General features: G+C 37.5%; 1 protein-coding gene across 5 annotated transcripts in view; it reads left to right on the top strand.

Moving 5' to 3' along the window:
- Positions 1-26,712, top strand: part of cdh23 (cadherin-related 23) — a 172,218-nt gene that overhangs the window by 28,721 nt on the left and 116,785 nt on the right. For all 5 annotated transcript variants that reach the window (XR_013296236.1, XM_077582265.1, XM_077582262.1 and 2 more), the window contains exons 4-6: positions 9,558-9,700; positions 11,075-11,122; positions 13,782-13,874. Coding sequence is in view for 4 of the 5 variants with exons in the window: in XM_077582265.1 (XP_077438391.1) it covers positions 9,558-9,700; positions 11,075-11,122; positions 13,782-13,874 (284 nt within the window). In the remaining variant the exon portion in view is untranslated. The remainder of the gene's footprint in view (positions 1-9,557; positions 9,701-11,074; positions 11,123-13,781; positions 13,875-26,712) is intronic.

Here is a 26,712-nt window from a genome sequence, read left to right as displayed (position 1 = left end):
AAGAATTGAAACTTTAACACTAAAAGCCTTAAGCAACCTTAAACTGTGTTTAGTTTTATAACCCTGTGACTACTTGCTAGTAACCTTACATATGTCCAACTTTTTAAACAGTTATACCATCATACTTGTACCTTCAGCCACATGCCACTAACACAGAGGTCAAATGATAGATCTGTAAACAGAAAAGAAAAGGCATAAAGTGCCTTTTGTTTCAGTGTGATTGTGTTTGTGTGTGGCCTCACACTGAAGGTGACATGTTCCATTACCTGACCATGATTTAGCTCAGTCTGTGGTAATAGTCAACTCGAGTGAGGTCACTCAAGGGCCAATATACGTCGGAATGTGCGTGGTGCGGAAAAGAAAAGCAAATAAACAAAATAAGACCATCATTATAAACTGAGCAGCAGAGTTGAGAAGAACACAAGATTTATAGGACTGGGCAGGCATCACAAAGTGTCAGTGTTGATGGACATTGGTTGAAGTGGTGTGCTTTTGGGTGGATGTCGCCTGACAGTGACTGAACAAAGTGGTTTGGCTGTCACTCTTGGACCCTCAGAACTACATACCCACCTGTCCAGTCCAATCAGAGCCGCCTGCGTCCATCTGTCTGGCCTCAACAAGCAGAACGAAGGCTGATGAGAGGATGAGAAAAACAAGAGAGAGAGAGAGAGTGAAAGGGAATACTAATCTCAAAACGAGGGGCATCTTTCTTGTGCGATTTGAGAGCGAACAGTGTTGCATGTGAATTTGCAGTGGCAGGTTTGTCTCTCTTCAGCAACGCGTGTGATGACTGTCCGCTAATGTCCCTCACTGTCCGACTTGACTCCGAAAGTGAGTGGTTAGTCACGGCCTTGTCACTCACTGTTTTCATCATCGCACTATTTGAATTAGAATCCCAACCGAGAGCAGGGAATTCTTCCTATGTTCAAGACTGACATGAATCAGTCCCACTGGATGATCAGTGACAAAGTGATTCATATCAGAATCAACTGTACTTTTACTGGGTTAAAGTAATCACAATGGTAAATCAATTATCATTTGTTTAAATGAGGGGCCGGCAACCTTTCCTGTCAAAAGAGCCATTTTATTCCAAATAAATGACAAAAAATCTGTCTGGAACCGCAAAACATTTAAAGATTGTTATGAAGGAAAGAGTGCGTTAGTGTTAGCTTAATGTACTGAGAGCCTAAGAGCTAATTAGAGTTGCATCATAACCAACAATTTGACATTCATTTTCTTCTACCTTTTGATTTTCGTTTTCTAACATTTTTTGTGTGTGTAATTTTTTCATACTTAATTTTTCATACATTTTTAGATTTTTCTGCCTTTCTGTCAAATTTCTGCCATCTTTGGCAATTTTATTGACATATTACGGTCATTTTCTTTCTCTCTTCTTCCTTTCTGGGACATTTATGGCTATTTTGTGGATTTTATTTTTATTTTTATAGAGGTCTTCTTTTTTGTTGTACATTTTTTGAATGTTTTATTTTATGTTTTTGGGGGGTAAAATTATTATTATTATTATTATTTGGACATTTTGTTGTCACTTTTTGGGGGGACATTTTCAGGTAATTAAAAAAAAAACGTTTCATCTTTTTCTGACAAGCAAATAATATTTTATCTAAAAATACAAATACATATGTAAAACATATTAATTTCTACTAATGTATTTTCCACAGGAGAGGGACTAAAGAGCCATATGTGGCTCCAGAGCCACAGGTTGCAAAACCCTGGTCTAAATTGGCCCACTAGGGGGTTTCAATCCGGGATGAATTTAAAAGTTAAAAAACACTGTAGAGAGCATGAAGTTATGTGCTGTGTTAAGAGTTCTATAAATTCCGACTGTCTGTGAGGTCGAATGAGAAAGCACAGGGAGTAAGTAAGACACAAGATGTGCAGCAGGCAGCTACATTTGTTGATGGTGGTTGCGGCCAACAGTGACCCTTTTTGTGTGCATTAAAGAGATTGTTGATTGTTGACCACCTCTTTGTCATCCTTTCAACGTCTGGTCGGATTCGACAATACATAAAAGATATTGTGGTTGACACTAGGTGGTTTTAGCAGCCGCTGTGACTGAACTGCGTTCAGTTCATCTCACAGCCCCACTTCTACTTACAGCTCTGCAAAAATAAATCCTTGCTGTTAAATGATGTAGATGTAGATGTGCTATGAAATGTTACTCAACAGCTTCACTACAAAGGTCCTGTGGAGTCATAGTGTTTATGCAATGCCATAATGGATGCCATGGATAATGAGAATGATATTAATAGTTTTAATATTAATAAGTCCAAAGTAGTGCTTTCAAAGTTAAAGATGCATTGTGCCGTTTAAAAATGTAATATTGAAGCTTTTTCTACATCATGCATGTTCCACCAGTGCCCAAATGAGTACGAAGAGCCCTGACTGTTTTACTCTGACTGCATCTATCAGCTTTTATCTTCCCTTTATAGTAGAGTGTGCGGACCCTCACACTCCACAGTTTCTTTGGGGAGGGGAGGGGCAGAGTTTTTCTTACCTTATTTGAAGTCATGTCTTCGTTTGTTAACTGTGGCTGTTACTTTAAGATCGTGCACGTACTCACACGCGCACCATGAATGAGCCTGACACAGATGTTGCAATTATGCTTTGGGCCAGAGGTGGCAGTCATGAGTAAAAAAGTGGCAAACTGCACAAAGATCCTTTAAAGCGTTAACTAATTAATCAACCACAAAAAGATTATTGCATTAATCATGTATTAACGCAGATTAATCACACTATTAATTTTATCCGCAGATGATCCTTTAACTGACAGCGGATGGTTACGTTAAAGGTAGCACAGGTTGTGTGTGAGCAATAAACATAACTACATGCATTAAAGTAAAGCATTTAATAAATGTTTGTGTATGACATTCAGAATATTTGTTCATGTCAAACTATCAGGGTAATTTTTTTTCATTTTAAATTACACAAGTAACTAACTGATTCGAAAAAGTGGAGGAGCGTGTGCAGTGGATCAAAACAATGTCGAAGACATCCTCATAACATTAACTCTTTCACTGCCAGACGTTTTCAGAAACGGGTTGTCCCCAGTGCCAGCCGATTTAAGCATTTTGACTGATCTTTCAAGGTCCACAGAAAATGTTGTGTTTAGACTATGGAAAGACACATACTACCAAATGAAAGATTGGACTCTCATCTTTCATCAGACAAAAAAGTTTGTTTCTACCTTATTCCGTTCTTCAGTAATCAACAATAGAAAATGGTTACTTTCACCAAAATTCTCTGTTTTGAAACAAAAAGCGGAGAAAAAGAGCTTTTTGTGAAACTATGTTATTTCATGCACTCTAGTGAATTCTACACTTCTTTTTGTCCATGAATGATGCCACAAACACCTAAATAGTGCTTTACTTCTGTAAAGCGCTTTCACCAACAATGAAAAAGTGTTTTTAGTTTGCAAAATACGTTTATTTCCATTCAACAGTTTAAAAATTTGACAAAACAATTTCGCTAACTATTTACAAATGTGTCCAACTGTGGTACTACTTACAATTATGTGGATGCTTCAAATACAGTTTTTCTTTTTGTAACGCTCTCCTGCGTGCAAGGAGACGCCAGGACTCGCACAACAGTTTACTTTCACTTTCGCATTGTGCAACGTGCAAACGTTACACTTTCTTGACGGCCTTTTTTTCCGGGGAATAAATAGCAAGTAGCAGACTGTACACACTCCTCCGATGAATATGCATTGGACTCGGGGCACTCTCCGTCGTGCGATTGAACGCCCGCCTGAACGTCCGCCTGAACGTGCTCGGTTGTGCTCCGCGTTTATGACGTCGTCATAGCCGCCGCGTCAGCGCTTGCAACTTCGCCGTCAATCTCGGATTCACCATCATCATCATCGATGATGATCATCGTCGTCATCAATGTGCTCTTTTAGCGTTGGTCGATGCCTTTCGTCTTGTAAGTGTAGAGCTGCTTGCAAACGGGCGCCTTGTCCGTTTCCTCCTGAACCATCTAGCTCCCCCCCCCCCCCACGTCTCCTACTGCCGCGTCAATGCTTTCCATCCACGGAGTCACCACCATCATCATCATCGATGATGATCATCGTTGTCATTAATGTGCTCTTTAGCATTAGTCGATGCTTTTGGTCTTTGAAAAAAATGTCTCGGGCGTGAGCTGCTCGCAACCGGTCGCCATTTTTCCTTTGTCATCCATTCTCAGCTCCTGCTCGACGCTCTAGCTCCGCCTCTACTGACGCCCACCCGATCTTGTCAAAAGAGAGTCATCGCTGCCCTCTAGGGGCCAAAAATAGTCATTAGGCAGAACAGACTGGCTGGAAACTTTCACCACAGATGCGGAAGGGTTCCCTCTACCCGTTTCAAAAAAACAAAACAAAAAAAAAATTGGATGACGTCATTTAACGTCATTGGCAGCGCTCCGTAGGTTTTTACTTGACGTCATTTAACATCAGTGGCAGTGAAAGAGTTAAATGTCGAAAGAATTAACCCATAACAGGTGCGCTTTAAATTGGCCAGGCAAAAAAAGTTGATAAAAAAACTTTTTAATTAGGCGATTAATCGTGATTAATCAAAATTCTAAGATGTGATTAATCTGATAAAAAAAAATTAGCGTTTGACAAAAATCACCTGCAGTTTCACCCATGACTCTTAAAATGTAAGTGGTATAAGAAATGGATAAAAAATTGGACTTTTGATCCCTAAGCGAATCAAGGATGGTTCGATTTGAAAGTGGAACGATTTGATTCAGTTTGACTCAAGAATTGTGGTTGCGATCCAAATGCAGGGAGAATCCCCAAAAATGCAAAACAATAAAAACAAGGCACTTTGGAAATAAAAAGAAACTAAATTAATTAATGTCCGTACGTATTACACAATCCTAGGTAATTTTCCAGTCAGATGGCATCCCACTAGCTTTTGATATAGCAGAAACCGTTATGCCATCAGACGTTTTCACCATCTTGCCATGTATAAGAGCTATTGAAAATATAACCAGAATTTGTAATACTTAAATGAAAATGCTGTGAAAATAAGTCATCAAATTTTTAGGTTTAATAAAGTACTCTGATGGGTTGAGATCAGGTTAGTGTTTTGGTCATTGAAGAATGTTCCAATATACAAAAAAAAGCATGTATGTCGTTTGTAAAGTTTGTAATTACAATGCAATCAAGTGTCTGGACCTTTTGAATCTACTCATGCACAGTTCAGTCCAGGAATGTGCAATTCTCTAAGGGATGTCTATTGGAAAGGTTGAGGGTATTCTCCTCCCATCCGTGACAGATTTAGTCATAAATCTGTTGGATTAATTCACAGCCTCCCAAGGACTCTAGTGTTTTGTGTTGTGAAACACAGGAGTCACTTAAAGCCAGACTCCTGACACTATTTGTCTTCAAAGCTCATTGCCTTCGCATTTATTGATGTCACACGCACACAAAAGCACACACCAGAAAGGACTAAGAAATAAGAAAAACCCTTGAAAAACAAAGTCAATATTTGTTTTAAGGGAGCTCAAATTTAAAGATTGTTAAAAATCAAAGAAAATATCAGAAATCCCACTCTCACTTGAGTCATGATTTCTTTCATTTTTAATGACTAATTTGTTTTCAACCTCTGCAGTTGTGTTGTTGATAGAGTTTTATTTTATTGACATAAAGGCTTGCAAACACGCTCGGTTGGCTTTTTCTTTCTCTCCTTTTTATTGCCAGTTGTCTAATTGACCTCCCTGGGGAAACTACTCGCCATAGACGTCCTTATCAAACAGAGAAATGGACTGCCTGCATACAAGCTTCTCTCTTCTATTAAAGATGGCCCCTGAACACACACGTCTCTCTGTATGGAAATAGAGGTCCGAGCTTATTTCTGCCCACCCCACTATAATAATTTGAGTTAGATCTGCTAAGTTTATGTCCTCATCGAGATTGCCTCCCTGAAGGAACCCAAACTCCCCTAACATTAACATAGCGCACTTCACAAAAGGCAGAGGAAAGGGATGATAACGTCTTCTCAATTCATTTCCATTGTGTTTTCAATGAAAGCAACAAAAGCATAATATATTTTGTTTTTGACTGGAGGTACGAGTCTTTGTAAGTGCAGATACCCCCAAGAGGTCTCTTAAAAGGATGAGCCAGAATTGTCACTTGAATCCCGTGATGGAATCTGACAACTAAATTACCTTCAAAGTGTTAGGTAGCATGGTATCTAGAGCTGTTTTATAGACTCCAAAACATTAACAACAATAGCAAGTAGAAATAATTTTATAGTGTTTTTGGGATCAGTGGTACCAATGTTCAACACTGACGAGACTGATTAAGTGATTCCCGATTATCTTTAGTGCTGGCCTAATCATACAATACACATATTTCTGTTCAACAGAATACAAAGATTAATTTATTTAAATGTGATAATCCATAAAGTGACTATAAAATAGGTAAGCAAGACTGCGGCACTGAATGAGCTCATACTGCCAGTGAGCTGAAGTCAGTATTTGCCTGTTTGAATTTATGACGCAGGTGATTGATGTGAGCCAGCGTGGCTTTCGCGAAGCGTCAGCTTGGCATAGCTGATGTGTTTGAAGGCTCTTTTTGTCCGTGGATGGACACCGTGGGAACATGAGTGGCACCCCACTGACTCATCAGACCGCTGATTGTGTGGCTTGATCCCTGAGGCTCAGTGGCTCTGCCTTTTGAATTTTCATCAAGTATTTATTATCAGATAAATATCTCAATTCCTATCCTCTCTCTCATCTGGAGGTGTCTTCCTTTTTGTTTGTCCCTGCTTTGGCAGGTGCCCTACTGAACATTGCCCCTTATATGTCTTAGGCCACTGTGCACATAAAATTCACAACTATAATTCACAAGAAGCTTGAAATTGGAGTCTTGACAGTGCTTGTCCTACTAAATCAGCACTCAGATGAATGACAAGTTTAGAGATGTCACTGACATAATGAACAGGGCTTTGGCCTCCAGCTCCTTCTCTTTCTTAATCCTGGGGACCCAGGAACAGGTCCATGCCTATAACACATGAATTCTATTGATTTCCCTCCTTTTCGTCTACACTGACAGATATAGTACCAGGTGAACCCTCTGCTTTTCCCAAATGGTTGGCTTAAGTCAGGGGAGTCAAGCTCATTTCAATTCAAGGGCTATTTTTGTCCAAATTTGATTTCAAGTGACCCAGACCAATATGTCAGTAATAAACTATAAATGACGACAGGTCAAAATAAGATGGTTTTTTTGTTTGTTTTGCATGCAAATAATTACAAGTGCATTGTGAAAATAGTCCCATTTATTATCTTATGGCTGAGAAATCAGAAATTTCTTAACAAATATGAAGGGAAAATTATTGCATCAAATTAAGTAAGAGCCAAATTACAAAATGTCACTTACGTAACCTGTCAGTGCGCCATCCAGTGGACAAAATGAGCACTAACAGTTAATTTTTGTGGTAAAACTGCAGTTTGTGTTCTATACTCACGGGCCACATTGAACCCTGTGACAGGCTGGTACTGGCCCGCGGGCCACATGTTTGACATCCCTGGTCTAAGTAAACCTGGTAAAAAAAATTATGTGATCTGCATAAAGAGCAACCTTGTCTAATAGAGCCTTTCGACTTAAAGATAGAGAAAAATACCAGGAATTCCTCAACCAGTCACTCGTGTCATTTGTCACTTGATAGGACTGAAGATTACTGATGCATTAAACTATTAACTTAAACTTATACTAGCCAGAAATGCTCACTTGTTCATGCTTGTAACTAAAATAAAACATTTATATTTAATTTAGAAGTCATCTAAAGATAAAAACATGCTTTATCACTTAATCTTTGAATATCCTTTTATTCAGTTTGTTTTAAGAATTTTACTTAGTTTTAATTCTACAACATAACATTTAACCTTTTGACGAGACTGATGACAGCAACAGAAACGATGAACAGAACAAGACTGAAAGAAAGCAAGAAACGAAAAGCAAGCTAACTGATGAGACAACGAGCTACACCTGATTAACACATCAGTGACTGAGGGAGCTGATTGGTAGACACAGGGGACTGGCCTGACAAGAACAGGTGGAAAGAAAAACCTAACGAGTAAGACAAGACAGGAAACGTGGAACACAAGAAAACAAGACATAACATGAAACAAAATTTATTCTACAGATCAAATTCAAGTATAGCTCGATAGTGATGTAATTGTATACAGTAAATACATTGAGGCAACTTTTACTAGACAGTTTGTGGCCCAACGTGTACACATGCTGCATACAGTATCGTAGCTGTAATCATTTTATTGGGTGTATACAATCAATTATTCCCTGTAGACTGACTGGCCATAGTTCAACACTGTTTTCCAAAGTTGGAGTTAATGTTCCATAAGTGGTTTTCATACATACCATTAGTCCTGAGTGACCATTTGTTATTGAAAGTATGCCTACCCATATACAGCAGACAGAGGAGGGGGGAAAAATTATTGATGACTATGAGGTAGAATGCTTAATTTGCACCGTCTTCTACCAAATTATAAATTATATTGAAAGTAGCTGAATTTGCATAAATCTCATTAGACGTAAAGAGAGGGGTTCATAAATCCTGATATTAATTAGTCATTTTAGCCACTATTTTATAGGAAAATAGGGTGAATTAATATAACAAGAAGGGAGTGTAATCGTGAAGCCTAATTGCTTGTTATGTGAAGCAGTTTGGTGCGCAAATAACCGGACTGATGTTAGCTTTGCTTCCAGTCTATTGATGATGCGATGATGAGCATGTGTGGTGTGTATGGACGCACTCATTGGTTACTCTATGTAATTACATCTTTATCCACATCCAGAAGAAAGAGAATGAACAATAAGCAACACATTTCTTCCCATGTGTCGTTGCTGGTGTCATAAATATTGAGCATATTTAACACTAAAGTGGCACATCAAGGTTTATATTGTGTGCTTCGAAATTAAAGAAGCAAATGAGGCACCATTATCAAACACATTCCAAATGCAGGCTGAGGATTCAGGAAGAACCTTACTTCAGACATTCAATTGAACCACACACAAAATTCAAATGTAATTAGTTGCGGTTGCATGCATCGCTCATAGCAACAGGTAGAGTGCTTGAAAGACTCAAAGAGTAAATTGTGATTTGAAAATTATTAAATATTTAGATATGGGATGTTCTACATTCATTTGTTCTACATTCACATTCAATGGTTTTTCATTTTGTTGTTTTTGTTGGCTGCCAATGCTTTCATTTCATTTGAATTCCATGACATTGCTAGTTAAAAATGTTAGCCTGAACCTTGTTTGGGCCTTGATGTTAAGATAATGATTTGTAAAGTAAATCTGTACAACATGCAAGTTTGTAAATCTGTACAACATGCAAGTTTCAAGGACTTTTGCCTGAGTATTTTGAACAGTTTTTTGAACATCCAAACAATTGGAGAACGTGTTGCATAGGTATAAAACTAGATAATATGCTTTTAGATTGACACATTAAAGATAAAAAAAAAAAAAGGTACCAATAGTGAAATTTGTGGATGTTGATGCACATTAGATCAGCTGTGTTTCTCTCTGACAGGTTCCTCAGTGGCCCAACTGAAGGCAAGTGACCCTGAAGGGGAGCCACTCATGTTTGGGGTTTCAGGAGAGGAGGCAATGCGGTATTTTTCAGTGAACAAAGAAACGGGTGTTGTGTGGCTTCGACAGCAGCTTGATCGCGAGGTAAGATCACACAAGCTTACTAGCAACTCTGACTTCTTCCAATTGACAGTCTAAAATTCTTTTTATAGGTTTTGAGCTTAAAATGTTTGAATAAAAAGAATGTTGTTGCCTCAAGGAAGCAATTGTACGACGGCATATTAGGGTCACGTATAAATACATTTTTTGAGAGTGTGGGGGTAATATTCAGAAAAACAACTTTTAGTTTATAAGTTTATAAGGTGGCAAATTTGCGACTTTATAAAGTGGCAGATTTGCTCGAAAAAAATTCAGAAACTTATGAGAAATACATGTCGCGTAGCTATAGTCTAATGTGAGGATTCATTGGTGGCCCCTATTTTCAAAAAAAATTCTGACAGCAAAATTTCTTTCTTGTTTTGTGCTGATTTGGACTCTTTTCCCACATAAAAACAGCATGGAACTGTTTGTTTTTTTGGGTGGTGGGGGGTATCTGATGTTTTTAGTTGTTATAGTGGACGCCAGGATATTATGGCTGTAACGTGTAACTTACCAAGCTTATATGCAACATTTTTAACATGAACATCATGCAAATCAACTTGCCATTGGGATTGGTTAGTTGAGATCCAATCATAAACCAGAAGTGTTGACCTCATTCAAATGATGCGTTTTATTAGTTTAGATATGCAAATATGTCATGTCCACTGCAACCATCTATGGATCTGAAGGGGTTAATTTAAACTTTACTCATACATGGCAGATAGAGCGACAACACTTCCTGATCCACTATCAGCTGACTAAACACTAACCAATGAGAAGCTAGCATACTTTAGGTAAATACAAGTGAATGACGGAGAGAAGCAGATTTGATACATCAACTTAGCTACTTGTACAAAAAAATACCACAATGTATGAATGCGTAAATAATAAATCGGAAAACATAAATGTACTAGTAAATATATATTTAAACAAATTAACTTAACTGTTTGATCATCAGGGTGTGGACCTTTGCAAAGCGTCTTTGCCATTGGCAGTACCCGCTTCAAAGTTTGAATGCTTAACATGATATGGTTAAAGCCATTACTATCTCTTTATTTGAAAACCCAACCGAAAAGTATTTGCACAAGTAGTACACTATGTGTATTTCTCGTAATTTTCTGAGTTTCTTGTCTCGCAAATCTGCCTCTTAATAGTCGCAAATGTACAAGTTTTATCTCATAAATTTGCCACTTTATAAAGTGCCAAATTTGCGAATTTATGAAGTGGCAAATGTGTGAGTTTTTTTCTCTGAATATTGTCCCCGCCCTCTAGAAAAATATATATTTATACGTGGCCCTAATATGCCGTCATAATTGTACTTGTGGTGTCTTTTGAAAGTGCTTGCAAAATTTGCACTGATATGTATTTTGTATTTTTCAGACCAAGTCAGAGATGCAGGTTGAATTCTATGTGAGCGACATTCAAGAGGTAATGGATGAATATTCTTCTATTATGTCCCTCATTATACATACTAATTACTGAAACCGACAGGGTACCTTTATATAACCAACCCTTTGTACTAGGTCAGCTTAATTTTATTTAAAGAGCCATGTAACAAAACAACCGCAGCAGAAACAAAGTTTTGTGGGTGAATCATCTCAGACTGAAGGAATGGGTAATAGAAAGAAAAAAAGAATAATAGAGAAAGTGATTTGAAGCTGCTTCAACAGGCTGCTGACTGTGAGCGCCCGTAAGTGACTCGCCTATTATAGAAAGATCAAGAGAAGAGAGCATCCTATAACATTAAATGCTCCTTCAATGTTCATTTTGAACAGGTAGGATGAATTTCAGATTGAATTCACTTTTCAAACCTCAATTTGAGCTGACTACTGGGCTTCATTGAGAAATGATAAATTACCGTAATCAAGAGTAACTGACGTTCAATCGCTAAAACATATTTTTCTGTTAAGGAATACAATTATATAATATAGCAATATCGCATTTAACATCATTGTTAGTGAAACAGAAAATTTGAATATTTATTGATAACAATAACAACTACATTTTAGTACAGTATTTACAAAATGTGATTTTTGGTTGCAGATCTACTGCTGTATGCTGTACATACTGTGAAATTAACCACAACAGAAGGAAAAATACAGTACAGTGGTTTGGTAACCATTGGTGTAAATTTAGGGCAACCGTGGAATAAACCTTACTTTGGCTGCAAATCAAATACTTTTGTTAAGCCCTGAATATCAAATCTTTCCTTTTACTCTCAAGATCATATATTTAATCTTTAAACTGAAGCACCTTTCTTTTCTCCTTCATACATGATGCCCACATCCCTACTTTAAATATATTGAGGCAGCACAGGGAAAGGGATGATCAAATCAAAAGATGGTTTAAAGCAGTGCCGGCTGATGATCGATCGATAGGATGAACTATCTATCTATCTATCTATCTATCCATCTATCTATCTATCTATCTATCTATCTATCTATCTATCTATCTATCTATCTATCTATCTATCTATCTATCTATCTATCTGTCCATCCATCCATCCATCCATCTATCTATCTATCTATTATTGTCCGTCCGTCCGTCTGTCCGGCTACACATTGAAAGGCAAAACTGTGAATGGGATGGTGCTTATGTGGCAAACACAGAGCTGCCAAATGTGGTGGAATTACGCTCGTAACACATTGTGATTGTTCAGAATAAAAAATTCAAAAATAGAAATCATCAGACTGGCCATTGTAATTGAGGGCTTTAGTTTTTCCTTCATTCCTTCCGTACGGGTCTCAGGAGGTGGGGAGCGAGTAATTTTCATTTTCATTATTTTATTTTGGTCCTTTTCAATGTGACTCAGCTGGGCGGTAGGGCAGCGCCCGAGCCCCCCTGTATTGTCAAGCTGCCAATGGTTTAAAAGTACCCAAAGTGGGCATTGAGAACACAAGAATTCTTTGTGAAATTCTAAGACAGCAAATTGACTTTAAGACTCTTTAAAGATTTATAACATCTGCATCTGAATGCGCAATTGCAAGTAATGAATAAGACAGAGAGCAAATTGATAGAAAATCAATAAAAGATGATAGAAAGCCTTGCATGCAAATAAACTAATGTGCCCTTTGACCTCACTGGCATAAAGATAACCCTATTTGATAAAATGCTTGTGATCCTCATTAGCCTAAATGTTTCTTTTTTCCTTTCTTTTCATCTTAAAAAAAAAAATATATATATATATATATATATAGCCAAAAGGGTCATTTCCATTGACAGTCCCGGAAGGAACATGACAATGTGACATGATATTAAAACAAAACAAAACAGGAAAACAAAATAAAGATGCATAAAAAAACAGCAACATTACACATGACTATTAACCTTACAAAAGGCATTAACTCATTCACTGCCATTGACAGCTATAGATGTCAAAAATTCATTTGAACTATTTTTATTATTTTAATATTATTTTTTTTAATTTTTTTTTCATTTTTGTTAACAAGAATATGAAAACCTAGAATTTTTTTGTACATTCAGAACAGATATAAAATTTGTGAGTTAACTAGTGAAGTCATGCGATTAATTACGATTACAAATTGTAATTGCCTGATGCCCCTAATTTGTATTTATTTTTTCTTAAAAAAAACATTACTTTTTTTTTAAAGAAAAAATAAATAAAAATTAGGGGTGTCGGGCGATTGCAGTTTTTAAATGTAATTAATCGCATGACTTCACTAGTTAATTCACGATTTAAATTAAAAAAAAAAAATTAATGTTTTTTTTTAAGAAAAAAATATTTTAATTAATCAAAAATTAATTACATAATAAATAAATACAATTAATCACTAATTTTATATCTGTTCTAATACCCCCCCCCCAAAAAAAAAAAATCTAGTTTTTTTTTTTGTTAAGAAAAGTGGGGCAAAATGTCAAACTAATAGAAATAGTTCAAATGAATTTTTGACGTCTATAGCCGTCAATGGCATTGAATGAGTTAATGTTGACAAATTTGTCAATTAGAAATTTCTTTAAATTATATTTAAATGAGCTGTATAAGATAAACTCTCTACTCTATTGTATTATTCCTCTCAAAAGTTGGGTTTGTTGAGAACAGATTTTGACCCATATATTTCCTCCTCAGGTGGTCAAAGACACAGTCAACATCCAAATTGGAGATGTGAATGATAATGCACCGATCTTCCATGGGCAGCCTTACACTGTCCACATCCCAGAGGTAAGGCTGAAAGAAAATGAGAGAATAAGTTACTTACTTCTGCATTATGATGAATAAATCAGTGGCTGGCGTTGCACTTTTATTTCACAGGTTCACCATTTCCATGCTGAAGATCTGAATCAAAATTGCAATACATCACATAAAAATTGTAATGAGAATCAGAATTGCAAATGACAGGTCAAATAAGAGCAGTTAGAACCTAGGATATATGTCAAATCGAATGAACAATACTGAGCTTTCCTGAGAAAAAAAAAGAAAAAAAAAGGATATATGAAAATCCAGTAAACATGGAGGAACTACCTGTAGCTTAAGGATGTCAAACTGATGATAAAAATAATTTTGTTTGCATTTTACTGCATCGGCCATCTCACTCCCCCCAATTTGTGTAATTTGCTTAAATTCATGTTTTGAGAGACTGTACAATCTACCTTGTAGGAATGAAAATATTCTTTTTTGAGAGACCTCAAGCTGTTTTCCCGTAACACGTTTCTGTGCTTCTCTGACCTCTCGCTAGATATGGTACCTCACTACTCTCCATCCTTCTCCTCTTTGCCCTCTCCCTCATCTAATCCATGATATGAAGTAATTGCCAGAGTGGAGTGCAGGACTTCAAATAGGGAGCTAAATCCACACACTCACAAACAAAACACACACACACACACACACACCTTGTGTTCATATTGAGTCCATAATTTTCTGAGTTTTCACCAAATCTTCAAAGTCGCCGGGGTTTTCTCTCCCCAATCCTTAAAGCCAAGCAAATAAAGAGGACCATTTAGACTGGGCCACTAGCTGGTAATGTTTTCGCTCTACTCCTAAGTTAGATTCTTATTACTTATCCTAATGGGTTTGTCAATGTGTCTTGTCTAATAGCACACACCCAGCAAGTTCAATCTTGTGGGTTGCATTAAGAATGAGGGGCAGTTCAAATTGAGCTGTCTGCTTTAGGAAGTGATTTCACCATGTCACCTTTCTTGTACTGCTTTCTCCACCCTTGTTTCTGTGCATATTTTCGGAGCTGCTTTATAAGGCCTCATTGACCCCATGATACAAAATGGTTCGTGAAGCAAACGTGCCGTGACATCACTCGATCATGATGTAACATACCACAGTACACGAGAGAGTTGCATAATGTTACGAGTGGGACTTTAGTTAATGCCAAATAATAATAATAATAAAGGCTATTGCAAAGTTTTAACCTGCAAAAATAATTTGTAATACCATAATATTTTTACATTTTTGGAGATTCAAACCTGTTTTTTTTCACTTATTTAGTTTTTTCCAATTTTTTTTGAGCGTGGCAAAAACAGGATCCAGTGATACATTTGGTGTCGGGCGTGAGCCCCCTTACTGTTTAAGAAGATGTACAGTTATCTATCTAGCTATGCCTACTCCCCAACAATGCATATTCACTTCATATATTCACTTTAGAGTGCCTCGTTGTTGGCTGTAAGTGCACACACATCACAGATAGAAAGGCGGAGGAGCGAGGGGAAAAGGCTATAACCCAATGCCAGTGATACCCAATGATAGACAGGGGTTTCGTGTTGGTGCGGCCGCTTTAGAGCGCCTCATTGTCAGCCATGAGTGCGCGCACAGCATGGAGAGAAAGGTGCAAGAGGTGGGGGAGGGGAGAGGTGATAGTCAAAGGTGGACATGCCCACTTGCATGGAGACAATGGCTTAATTTTTCCACAATTTTGAAGACACTTTTTTTTTAATAATTCATATTTGGCATGGTTGACAACAACATTCTTTTCTGCGGTATGTCAAATTTAGAAGAATTATGTTCACTTGACAGCAGTGCTACTCAATTATTATTTTTATTCGCCCACAAACCAAGAAGCAAATATTTTGGCCTCTCGCAATTCTGTGCTACAACTAGTATCATTTGTCTATAAAATTGTTGTAAGTAAACCTCTGCAGAGGAGCTAATACTCCCCTCTGGCAACGCAATTGAACATTCATTAAGAAAATCACAGATATACAAAAATAGCATTTCACCGATTTTGGATGCTTCAAACTGCATGGAGGCAACCAATCAAAGCAAAACGCTTCAACAATTATTTACCAATCAATGATCTTCATTGTTGTCACGTCACCTCAATTCTACTTAACTAATACATGGCACCAAGTATAGTACGCTGGTAGTACCCTTAAAAGCACTACATTGTGGCACATCTTTCTAAAGCTGTAAAGATTTGGGTAAATGGGTAAGGATGTTTTCATTAAAAAAAAGTCCCATTTGGCTCAAAAATGCAGAAAATAACCCCGCAGTTGGAGAAGACAAGTAGCACTGTATAAAGTGCAATGTGTTTAACAAATCAAGCAGCCCTGGAGGTCGTCCGTCTTAATGTCATTTTAATTTGTAGTCATAAAAAGGGTGAAGGGAAGCAGGTGGGCTTCTAGTGTTTCCTCTGTATGTGTTAATGAACTGTAAGACCACACCACACACTCAGCCACCAGAGTCTGAATGCCAGAATTTTAAATATCCCCAGGAATAATGTTTGGATTGAACAGCAGATGGTTACAGTCTTAAACCTGACTAGGATTATTACTATTTCAAAATTCCATACAGTGAAAATATCAACTCTATTGATCCAGAAATTTGACTATCTGGGGGGATACAATAGGCAGGGATCTGTTAAAAAAATATTTAAAGCGAGGTCAGGGAAAATGTGTCATAATTCAGTTTCAAATATTTTGTCCTGGCGAGCACTTTTATGAACTAGTATCCCAATTAGAGAAATGTTTGAATGTGAGAAGATTGCTTCAGCTCTTCTATCTCGCACACCCACTTGCTCAGTTTTGCAAAGCTGATCTTAATAAATCTTATGAACGGTGGAGGGTGCAATGCTCGTATTGGTCTGTACATTTCCTGCTTTCATACACAACTGAAATGAGACAAAAAAAAACTTCATTATTGATATAATAAACACACACACGAATCACATACTTTCTGACTGAAACAAGTGCACCCGATATTAACAATGAATGGGATTTAGCCAGCCCAATATTGGCTCAGTGTCTGCTCTCGCTGTCTCTCCTGTATTGTAATAGATTGTTGTGGCTGTGGAGTTGAGTGGCTACTGGTTGACTGGCTCAGGTCTCAAAGAGAATTCTGCCTGACACTAAGACCCTGAGCTCCATAGGGAGGGATGTGGGATTTAAGGAGAAAGGGTGCGGGTGAATATGAAGTAAAAAGATTAAATGAGACACTCAATATTTTATCCATCGCTGGCTACTCTTTATAACTTTTTTCTTTTGCAGGATTCTATTATATGTACCCTCCTTTCGCTTACCTCCCTCTATATTTTGAAATCACTAAATATTCTCATGTGTCAGTACTTAATTTAGTCTCTGCCTTTTCATGCGCTACCTTTAAGGTAAGGCAAGGCAGCTTTATTTATTTAGCACATTTCATATACACAATGTGCTTCACATAGTTACAAAACAGCATTTAATCATAAGTATTTGGAAAAATATTTTTTAACCTCGATTCACACTGTATAGTCATTTAGTCTTCGGGCTAACTTCAGTTCTGTTGGCAGCTTAGTCCATTTGTGTGCAGCATAACAGGGAAATGCTTATGCACCATGTTTGCTTTTAACTCTAGGCTCCATTCATTCAGTACTTAAGGCATTCAATGACCTGTCAAATAACTCTCATTTACCTACGTTATTTTGAACTACAGTCTATCACGTCTCTTTCGTTTTAACTATAGACTTTCTTTTTGTACCATAGCCTGCATTAGTGCTATACCCTTGTTTTCCAACACACACAATTTCGACTGTATAAACCGTCCTTCAATGGATGTAACTTTATTCAGTGGAGAAGTAAAGGAAGTGGGCGATTCTGTGGATAGAATGTTTGCCTTCTGGCTAAAGTCTTTGGTCTCTGAGAGGAAGGACACCACCGTCTTCACTGATTATATAGGCTAGTTCCAACATTTGTTTGACAAAATGGCCGCAAGAAGATCATAAATGGTCCCTGAAGCTGCTTTTTCCTGCATTTTAATATTACGTTGAAATAGGTTGTTGTATGTGTCTTCTGGTCCAGAACAGATTTCTTCTCCGCTTAGGGCACATGTCAATCCAGTTTTATAGCTCATATAAAGTTGCAGCTAAAGCATGTGAACCATTGGGAATTACATGGATTTTTGCATAAATTGGTCATAAAATGCATAACGATCTTTATATTCAATAAGTTACAACAGTAGAAAAACACAGTCTGCGCACAAGCAATTCAATTTTTTTCCATGTTCAATTCAAAGGTTCTCATAATCTGCAAAGGTAAATTGATAAAGACAAGGGTTCACATACTTTTTTTTTTAACCTTCACTGTTTGCATGTTATGTTTGGTAAAACATGGAACGTTATCATTAGTTGTGTGGCATTAGTGAGTTTAGGAAAATGTATGTAGCAATCCAGGTAAATAAATGACTTAAGGGTTACTTTTTATTTTTTTATTTTTGCAAATGTATTTTTTTTTCTCAAACACTAAAGCCCACAGACCACCTCATTGATGTCAGTTACCAGTACACAGATCAGATCCTGCCTGATTGTGTCTTCCTGTCAATATTTTCTTTTGTCTTCCATTACAGTTTTATCCATCTGCTCTTTTGTTTATGCCCGCCAGTTCTGATCTTACAGTAACATGATGAGCCTCTCCACAAACTAATATGGTATTTTCAAATCCCACTCACTCATTTGACGCCGGTACAGTGCATATGGTAACATTTTCCTCAGACTCAAGCTGTTAAACCAGCTGTTTGCACATTGATTTCAAACAGAAACAACTCAGTAAGCTGTTTCTCTCTTCATGCATGAAGCTTGTTATGTTTGATTGTGTAGCTTTATATGTACAGATATACAGTTCTCTCTGTTGGAAGCCTTCATTTCCTTGTAAAGGTAGCTTCTTTGAGCTTCCATTTGGTAAAAGAAAAAACTGAAACAGCAATAATAAATGAAAACGATTTTAATATTATTCTGTACTTTGATAATAACTCCGTTTCATTTTTGCCCTTTTGATAAGAAAACACACACATGTGATTATAAAGTAATAATTTTCAAGTTTACTGGTAAGATTCCTTCCAACGGTTACAAACAATAAATTGTAAAGTAATAACGGTCCAAACAGGGGTTTGGGGGATTATTGATGTGAGACAACAAAAAAAGCATTTCAAGTATGATAAACACCTGTTTTCCTGTATAATAGTATTGTCTAGTTAAATATCAGAGCACATATCCACAGATAAACAGTTCAGCTCCACTGCTCATCAATGCGCAGGAAAGCAGCAGGGAATGCACCACTGATTTGTTTTATGGATGTCAGAATATGCGCCTTCACTGTCTAAAACCCAAATGTAGGCATCCCATACTGACAGAGCATAGTGTTTATCAAGAAAGCCAGACTGCTTTCACAGTCTGTATAAAATCACATAGCTACAGTACAATGTGGTATTTTGACTTTTTTGTTTCATATCGGAATGTCAATGGTTCAAATTACACTCCCCTGGAACACTAATGAGGACAAGTTCTACAGTAAATGGATGGATGCAAAGTACCTTCACAAAGAAGTTGGAGATTGACTTGACTGACTTTGTTAAACCTTTAAAAGTTCTGTAGTTGTATTGAATAGGGATGGGCGAGTACTGAACCGATACCCGGAATTAGAAGAATAAAAAATTGCCATTAAATGAAAATATTATATTGGAGTATAAAGGTCTTTCTTAAATATTATATGTCATTGTTTTTTGGGACATTTTTTTCATCAAAGTACTAGTGGCATCAGTACTTGGTATCGGTGACTACTGACGAGTTGAGTACTCACAAAGTAGCATCGAATATCCCTATAATTGAACCTGTAAGTATAAACTAATTGTAAAGATTTTAGGGCAACAATCAGCATATGTGTGTTGTTTGGCCTGTACAACAACCTTTCCTCGCATCTTTTGCATGTCAGGGGTTAACGCTAAAAATGCTACAGAGGCATTACATGCACTATGTGACTTGCGATGTTAAATCACCTCTTCTTTCTCTATTTATTTTTCTGTCATTTAGCTCAGTGAGCATGAAGAGCACCTTGATTTACAAGCTATGTCGAGATGAGTGCATATTTATCTGTCAAAAAGGAGAGGCTTTTGTTATAGAGTGACCAGAGAGCGATAGAGAGGGATAGATAGAGAGAGAGAGAGAGAGAGAGACGTGAGAAAAAGGGAGGTAAAGAAAGGAAAGTGGGTGCAGACAAGAAAAGACGGCAAGAGTGGGGCAAGATTGAAGGGAGGGAGAGAACGGCTTGCACTCCCAAAAGCCATTAAAGTTTGATTCACCCACTCCTTACTCTTTGAATAAATCAACCTGTCAGTCCCTCTCTGCCTTTTCTTTCAAGTGTGTGGGGACCCTCCCCTCCATCCCAGCCCCCACAATGCCTTCGGCTCTCTCCTTTGCAATGACACTCACTTGGCAGAACTGAGAATTCTGACAAGGTTTTACTAACAAGATGATGGTTGTGCATCTTTTTAGTCGCTTCGGTTTTGTAGACGCACGAGTTATCTATACATTGTAATGTAAGCGTGTTTGGGGGAACAATAGTGTGCTGGAAGTATAAGTGCCATTAATCTGCTGGGCATGTCCGGATTTTCCATATAATAGAACTTTATAGCCTTTGTAATTTTATCAAACCCACTCTAGAAGACATGCTCCCACAATTCAAAGAAGGGTAAGCGGCATTCATTAAAATATGCTTTTTTATTTGCAGTCTGAGACCGCACAGTGAGTGGTGCATGTGGTAGGCTCAAGGTCACAGGTTCTGGTTCCAATATTTGCTTAAACTTTTCTCTGTAGCTTGTTCTACTTGTGCTTATATGTTTTTTTAAGGTACTCTGATTCCCTTCCACATTCCAAAAACAAGCATGCTAGGTTAATTTGATTAGATGGATGGATGGTATGAAAGTCGTGTTGGGAAATGTACTTGTTTTCAGAACAGCATAATCAAAATATATACCCCTCACAATTTTTGTAAGTTTCACTTCTGCCTATCTCACACATATCAACACCATAAATGGTTGTAGAAAAATTATCTCTTAACTGTAACTGCCAATGCAGAGCACATCGGCTACAATTGTAGCTCGATGTGATGACAAAAGCTGCACATTGTCTACTTAATAAGAGGTATGAAACTTCATATTCTTCAGTCAGTTGCTATAAACACACATTGTCACTTTCGGTGCTAGCACAAATAAATGTATTACACAAGGTTGTATAGTTATATAATATGCATCATAAATTAGTAGCCAAGAGATATGTAAATGGCTACTTCACCAATTTTCCAAGTATTATGCACAACCCTACAATATATCTTATCGCTGGCAGAAACCTCATAAGTCACAATTTGGTCAATTTCATATATTTTTTCTTCAAAAATCTATGCTATTGGTCAGTGTGTGTTATTTTTTTACAATTTATTGACCAAAGCATAGAAAATGACTTGTTCTCTTTGATAATACAATGTTAATGGCTGAACAAACACACCATATTTGGGACTCCTGAAAAGTGACTATTTTGGAGGTGCAAGGTTTCAGCCCAACACCAATGTTATACACATTCACAAATACATCAAAACCTGAATTCAGCATTATATTAACTTGACTAATGGGCACGTAATACCAGTACAGACGCTCCCCTACTTACGAACATTCGAGTTACGAACAACAGTACATACGAACATGTCTGCGCGCATGCGCGCATGTCAAAAAATGTTCGGAAAGAGATGCTGTAAGTTCGATTTTTTATTGCGCACCTTTTTCCGAGTACTTTAGTGCTTCTTTCCGCCGCTAATACCGACGCTTGGTGCTGTGAGAGCTCACCCAGCATTGGAGGCTCAGCAACGTGTCGAGGAGGAGGAAGAAGAAGAAACGCCCGTCGCTCATAGATAAAGCCATCGCACTCTTCGAGCAGCAAGACCCAAATATTGAACGTTGCACAAAGGTTGCAAATCAATTGAATGATGCCATACAGTGCTACCGCATCATTTATGATGAAAAAAGAAGAAAACTGTGCAATCGTCGTTAGATCGCTTCTTTCGGCCAGTTTCTAGTAAATCCTCCAAGGAAGATACTCATCAACCCTCATCTTCTTCTCCGCGACCCTCAACTTCTTCCTACATTGAAGTTACGGAGGAGGAAGTAACTTTTGAAGCCCATTCCAGCGACGACGAAGAACCTCTCATGATATAAAATCCTCCTCTTCCTCCTCCTCCTCCTCCATCAAATCCTTAAGCATCGAGTACATCTTCCAAAAGTAAGTTAAACTTCATTTTATTTATCTTATTACGTACATGTACATACTGTGTGTGTCTCTCGCTCTCTCTCTCTAACATACGTAGTACAGTACTGTACGTATTCTCTTTAAATATAAATTATAATACAAAATATAGCACTGAAGCAACTTACTAACAAATTCACCTTACGAACGATCGCTCGGAACTTAACTCGTTCGTAAGTTGGGGAGCGTCTGTACATGCCAACAGTATTACACGCTACCATGATTATTTCTTGCTGTATGTTGATGTGAGTCATTGTGACTGGCCGATGTCCAAAGTTTTGTGTAATTTAAAGACAATATTCCCGTCTCCAAATTTTACAGTGTCGACTATTGATAGGCTGGAGCCACCTATTTAAAAAAAATAATAATAATAATAACTGATCAAACTGATAATTCATCAATACCAGAGATTTGTATTTCAGTCCCATCCTGTACAATGAATATGGGCATATTTCATTTTTTTGTGAGGGATCAGGTAATATGTCACTGTTGCTTTCAACTTTGCTATAATTATATTTTCCCATCAGCTAACACAGTTGAAAGATGTGTTAATAAAATATCTGTAAAATGATTTGGTCCAAAAATAAATAAATTGGTGTCATTCGTATTGAAAGCAGTCGAAATTAGGATGAAGTCATGCCTCATGTAAATAATTGTATGTTAATGTAGGTGGCACTTCACAAAACTTTCTGATATGGAAATGTATTTGGTTATGAAATTCCACACTTGATGGGTGTCCAGGAACTCCAATAACCCAAATATGCAGTAAGTTCATTTTCCATAATATGTCGCCTTTAATGGATCTTTGTATACAACTAGAAAAATTCCCGCGGAAATTTTGTATACAATTAAGAACTCTAAAGTTTGTGCCTCACCACCAAGACACCTCTCTCATCCAAGTGAACCCTGTCATTCCTCCATTTGTGGTGCCACCAACATAAGTGCTGTGATGTATAATTGAGTTATGTGCTCGGTCACTGCTCGCCCCCATTCTGTTTCTCTATGCTCGCCCCTTGTATTGCCTGGCTCATTGAGAATAACAGTAGGGAGAGAAGAACAATAAATAACATAAGCCATAGACTCAATTAATTCAGCAACGTTGTTGACAGGGATTTCAGCCCCACATTTACAAGAACTGCGATCATCAACTGAAGCACCAAAATACTCAAATACATATGCAGTTGCATAATATTGTCTCACAATCTTCTTTATTGAATGGAGATGCCATAATATCATATGTAAGATGTCATTTAAAGACAGACAGACATGCACGTCTGTCCCACTCTGCTAATTGAGATCAGTAAGAGATGAAGCAACTTTAGAACTAAGACTTTGGAGATGTAATTGCGATAATCATTTGTAAATGAGATTGATGATTAAACACAACATTCTGTTTTAGTTTCATTAGTTTTGGCAGTTTTTTTTTTAAATTGATTTGTCACGACACAATAGGCTTTGTATTCAGCCTTGTTAAACAGAAAATGTAAATTTGGTTTATTTGTAATGGTGTCACTCTTCGCTGGACATGCAGAACTTTTCTTGTGTACTTATATCTCACTCCCCTCTCCCTTTTCTACTGCAGAGCTACATGAAGTGATTACAAATGGTAGTGTCACAGTTTATCAGCACATTTTGTTTCTCTGTTCATTTACCTTTGTCAGCTTGACTCTCACTTTAGGTGTCGCTCCTTCCAGATTGGCTCAGTTCAGTTCTATGTGTGCAGTAAAGGATAACAGCAAATAGTAGTGTGTGTAGTTCTCAGTGGGCTGTGCTGTGTGAAAATGAGACATCTACAGGATTGACACTAGGAATTCTTTAAAAGACACATTTGCGTACATTTACCCATAGAGAATATTTATGGTGTAGCATAGCCTAATTTGGAATTTGTCTCAGCTGGCAAGGCCACCTCCTGAAAGAGACGAGTAATGAATTTAAACACCAAAGCACACTTATTCTCTTTTAGGAGCAGCCATTGTCATTCTAGCATTGTAACGGGGCGTGAGAAATTAACAATCCCTGGCGTTAGAGTTCAAGAAAAGTAGTCTGCCTTCATGTACTTAGCAAGGACTGAAATTGCTTGAACCCTTCATAGGACACTTATTTGCAAATTCTTGGGAATCACTCAAAATAAGTAAAAAATAATTAGGACCCAAGCAGCGAGCACTGCCAGGAATTCTCATTATGATTACTCTCCGTACAGGATCACATTTTTGAGACCCTAAACATGAATGAAAACGCACCAAATTTTAAACACACATCTGGCCTGACGAAAAATTTGATACTTTAAAGCTGTCATACCCAAGTACAATTTTTTTTATTTTTAGCACCTCCTACATAGATTTAATAGTGTCCTATGTCCTTTCGTTTGACATGGGGCCGCAAAAATTGGATGACACGTGTAGCACCCTCAGACGTACAAAAAAAAAAGTACAGACGATCCGTTAAAGGCGACATATTATGGAAAATGGACTTACTGCATATTTGGGTTATTGGAGTTCCTGGCCACCCATCAAGTGTGGAATTTCATAACCAAATACATTTCCATATCAGAAAGTTTTGTGAAGTGCCACCTACATTAACATACAATTATTTACATGAAGCATGAGTTCATCCTAATTTCGACTGCTTTCAATAGGAATGACACCAATTTATTTATTTATTTATTTTTGGACCAAATCATTTTACAGATATTTTATTAACACATCTTTCAACTGTGTTAGCTGATGGGAATATATAATTATAGCAAACTTAAAAGCAACAGTGACATATTACCTGATCCCTCACAAAAAATGAAATATGCCCATATTCATTGTACAGCATGGGACTGAAATACAAATTTCTGGTATTGATGAATTATCAGTTTGATCAGTTATTATTATTATTATTTTTTTAAATAGGTGGCTCCAGCCTATCAATAGTCGTCACTGTAAAATTTGGAGACGGGAATATTGTCTTTAAATTACACAAAACTTTGGACATCGGCCAGTCTCAATGACTCACATCAACATACAGCAAGAAATAATCATGGTAGCGTGTAATACTGTTGGCATGTACAGACGCTCCCCAACTTACGAACGAGTTACGTTCCGAGCGATCGTTCGTAAGGTGAATTTGTTCGTAAGTTGCTTCAGTGCTATATTTTGTATTATAATTTATATTTAAAGAGAATACGTACAGTACTGTACTACGTATGTTAGAGAGAGAGAGAGAGACACACACACAGTATGTACATCTACGTAATAAGATAAATAAAATGAAGTTTAACTTACTTTTGGAAGATGTACTCGATGCTTAAGGATTTGATGGAGGAGGAAGAGGAGGATTTTATATCATGAGAGGTTCTTCGTCGTCGCTGGAATGGGCTTCAAAAGTTACTTCCTCCTCCGTAACTTCAATGTAGGAAGAAGTTGAGGGTCGCGGAGAAGAAGATGAGGGTTGATGAGTATCTTCCTTGGAGGATTTACTAGAAACTGGCCGAAAGAAGCGATCTAACGACGATTGCACAGTTTTCTTCTTTTTTCATCATAAATGATGCGGTAGCACTGTATGGCATCATTCAATTGATTTGCAACCTTTGTGCAACGTTCAATATTTGGGTCTTGCTGCTCGAAGAGTGCGATGGCTTTATCTATGAGCGACAGGCGTTTCTTCTTCTTCCTCCTCCTCGACACGTTGCTGAGCCTCCAATGCTGGGTGAGCTCTCACAGCGCCAAGCGTCGGTATTAGCGGCGGAAAGAAGCACTACAGTACTCGGAAAAAGGTGCGCAATACAAAATCTAACTTACAGCATCTCTTTCCGAACATTTTTTGACATGCGCGCATGCGCGCAGACATGTTCGTATGTTCCGTTGTTCGTAACTCGAATGTTCGTAAGTAGGGGAGCGTCTGTATTTGGTAGCCAGGAAGTGAGCTATGACTATTTGAATGTTAGCCCATTTTTGCACGTTTACAGAGGTCATACTTTTGCTCCCTTGCCCTAGATTGTAAACCCAATTGACTAAAAAGTTGGGCTGTACCATCTCAACACCTGGGACAACAACGGATGGATGGACAACGGACAAATAGATAGATGGCGTTGCTTCTAGCTGACAAACAGTAAAAGGACCACAACTTCCAGATATCTGTTGAACCTTTGGTTTTGTGGTGAACAGACAAGCACTATACCAAGATAAATACATTTCAAATCAACCCAAAAAGCTCCCGTGTGAAAATAATGGACTAAGATGAAAGCAAAATACATTTTTGCTATGATTATAGTAATTCTAGTATACTACTGTAATAGTAGTTTTTGTTTGTTTTGAACACGTTAAAACTTGTTTCACTTAGTTATAAAACACACTTTTTAAAATTTCAATTCGCTGACCATTTCTTTTCTTCTCAATTTTATTTTTCGTTATTTCGTTCATTTTCGTTAACTATAATAACCTTGCTTCTGACACAGTGTGTGTTTCTTCTGCTGAGAAACACCTCAGGCATTAAGCTGCATGGGAATTGAGTCTTTTTCTACCCTGGCAA

The sequence above is a fragment of the Vanacampus margaritifer genome, chromosome 12 (assembly GCF_051991255.1).
Source record: "Vanacampus margaritifer isolate UIUO_Vmar chromosome 12, RoL_Vmar_1.0, whole genome shotgun sequence".
Taxonomy (NCBI): Eukaryota; Metazoa; Chordata; class Actinopteri; order Syngnathiformes; family Syngnathidae; genus Vanacampus; species Vanacampus margaritifer.
This window is presented reverse-complemented; position numbering and strand designations above follow the sequence as displayed.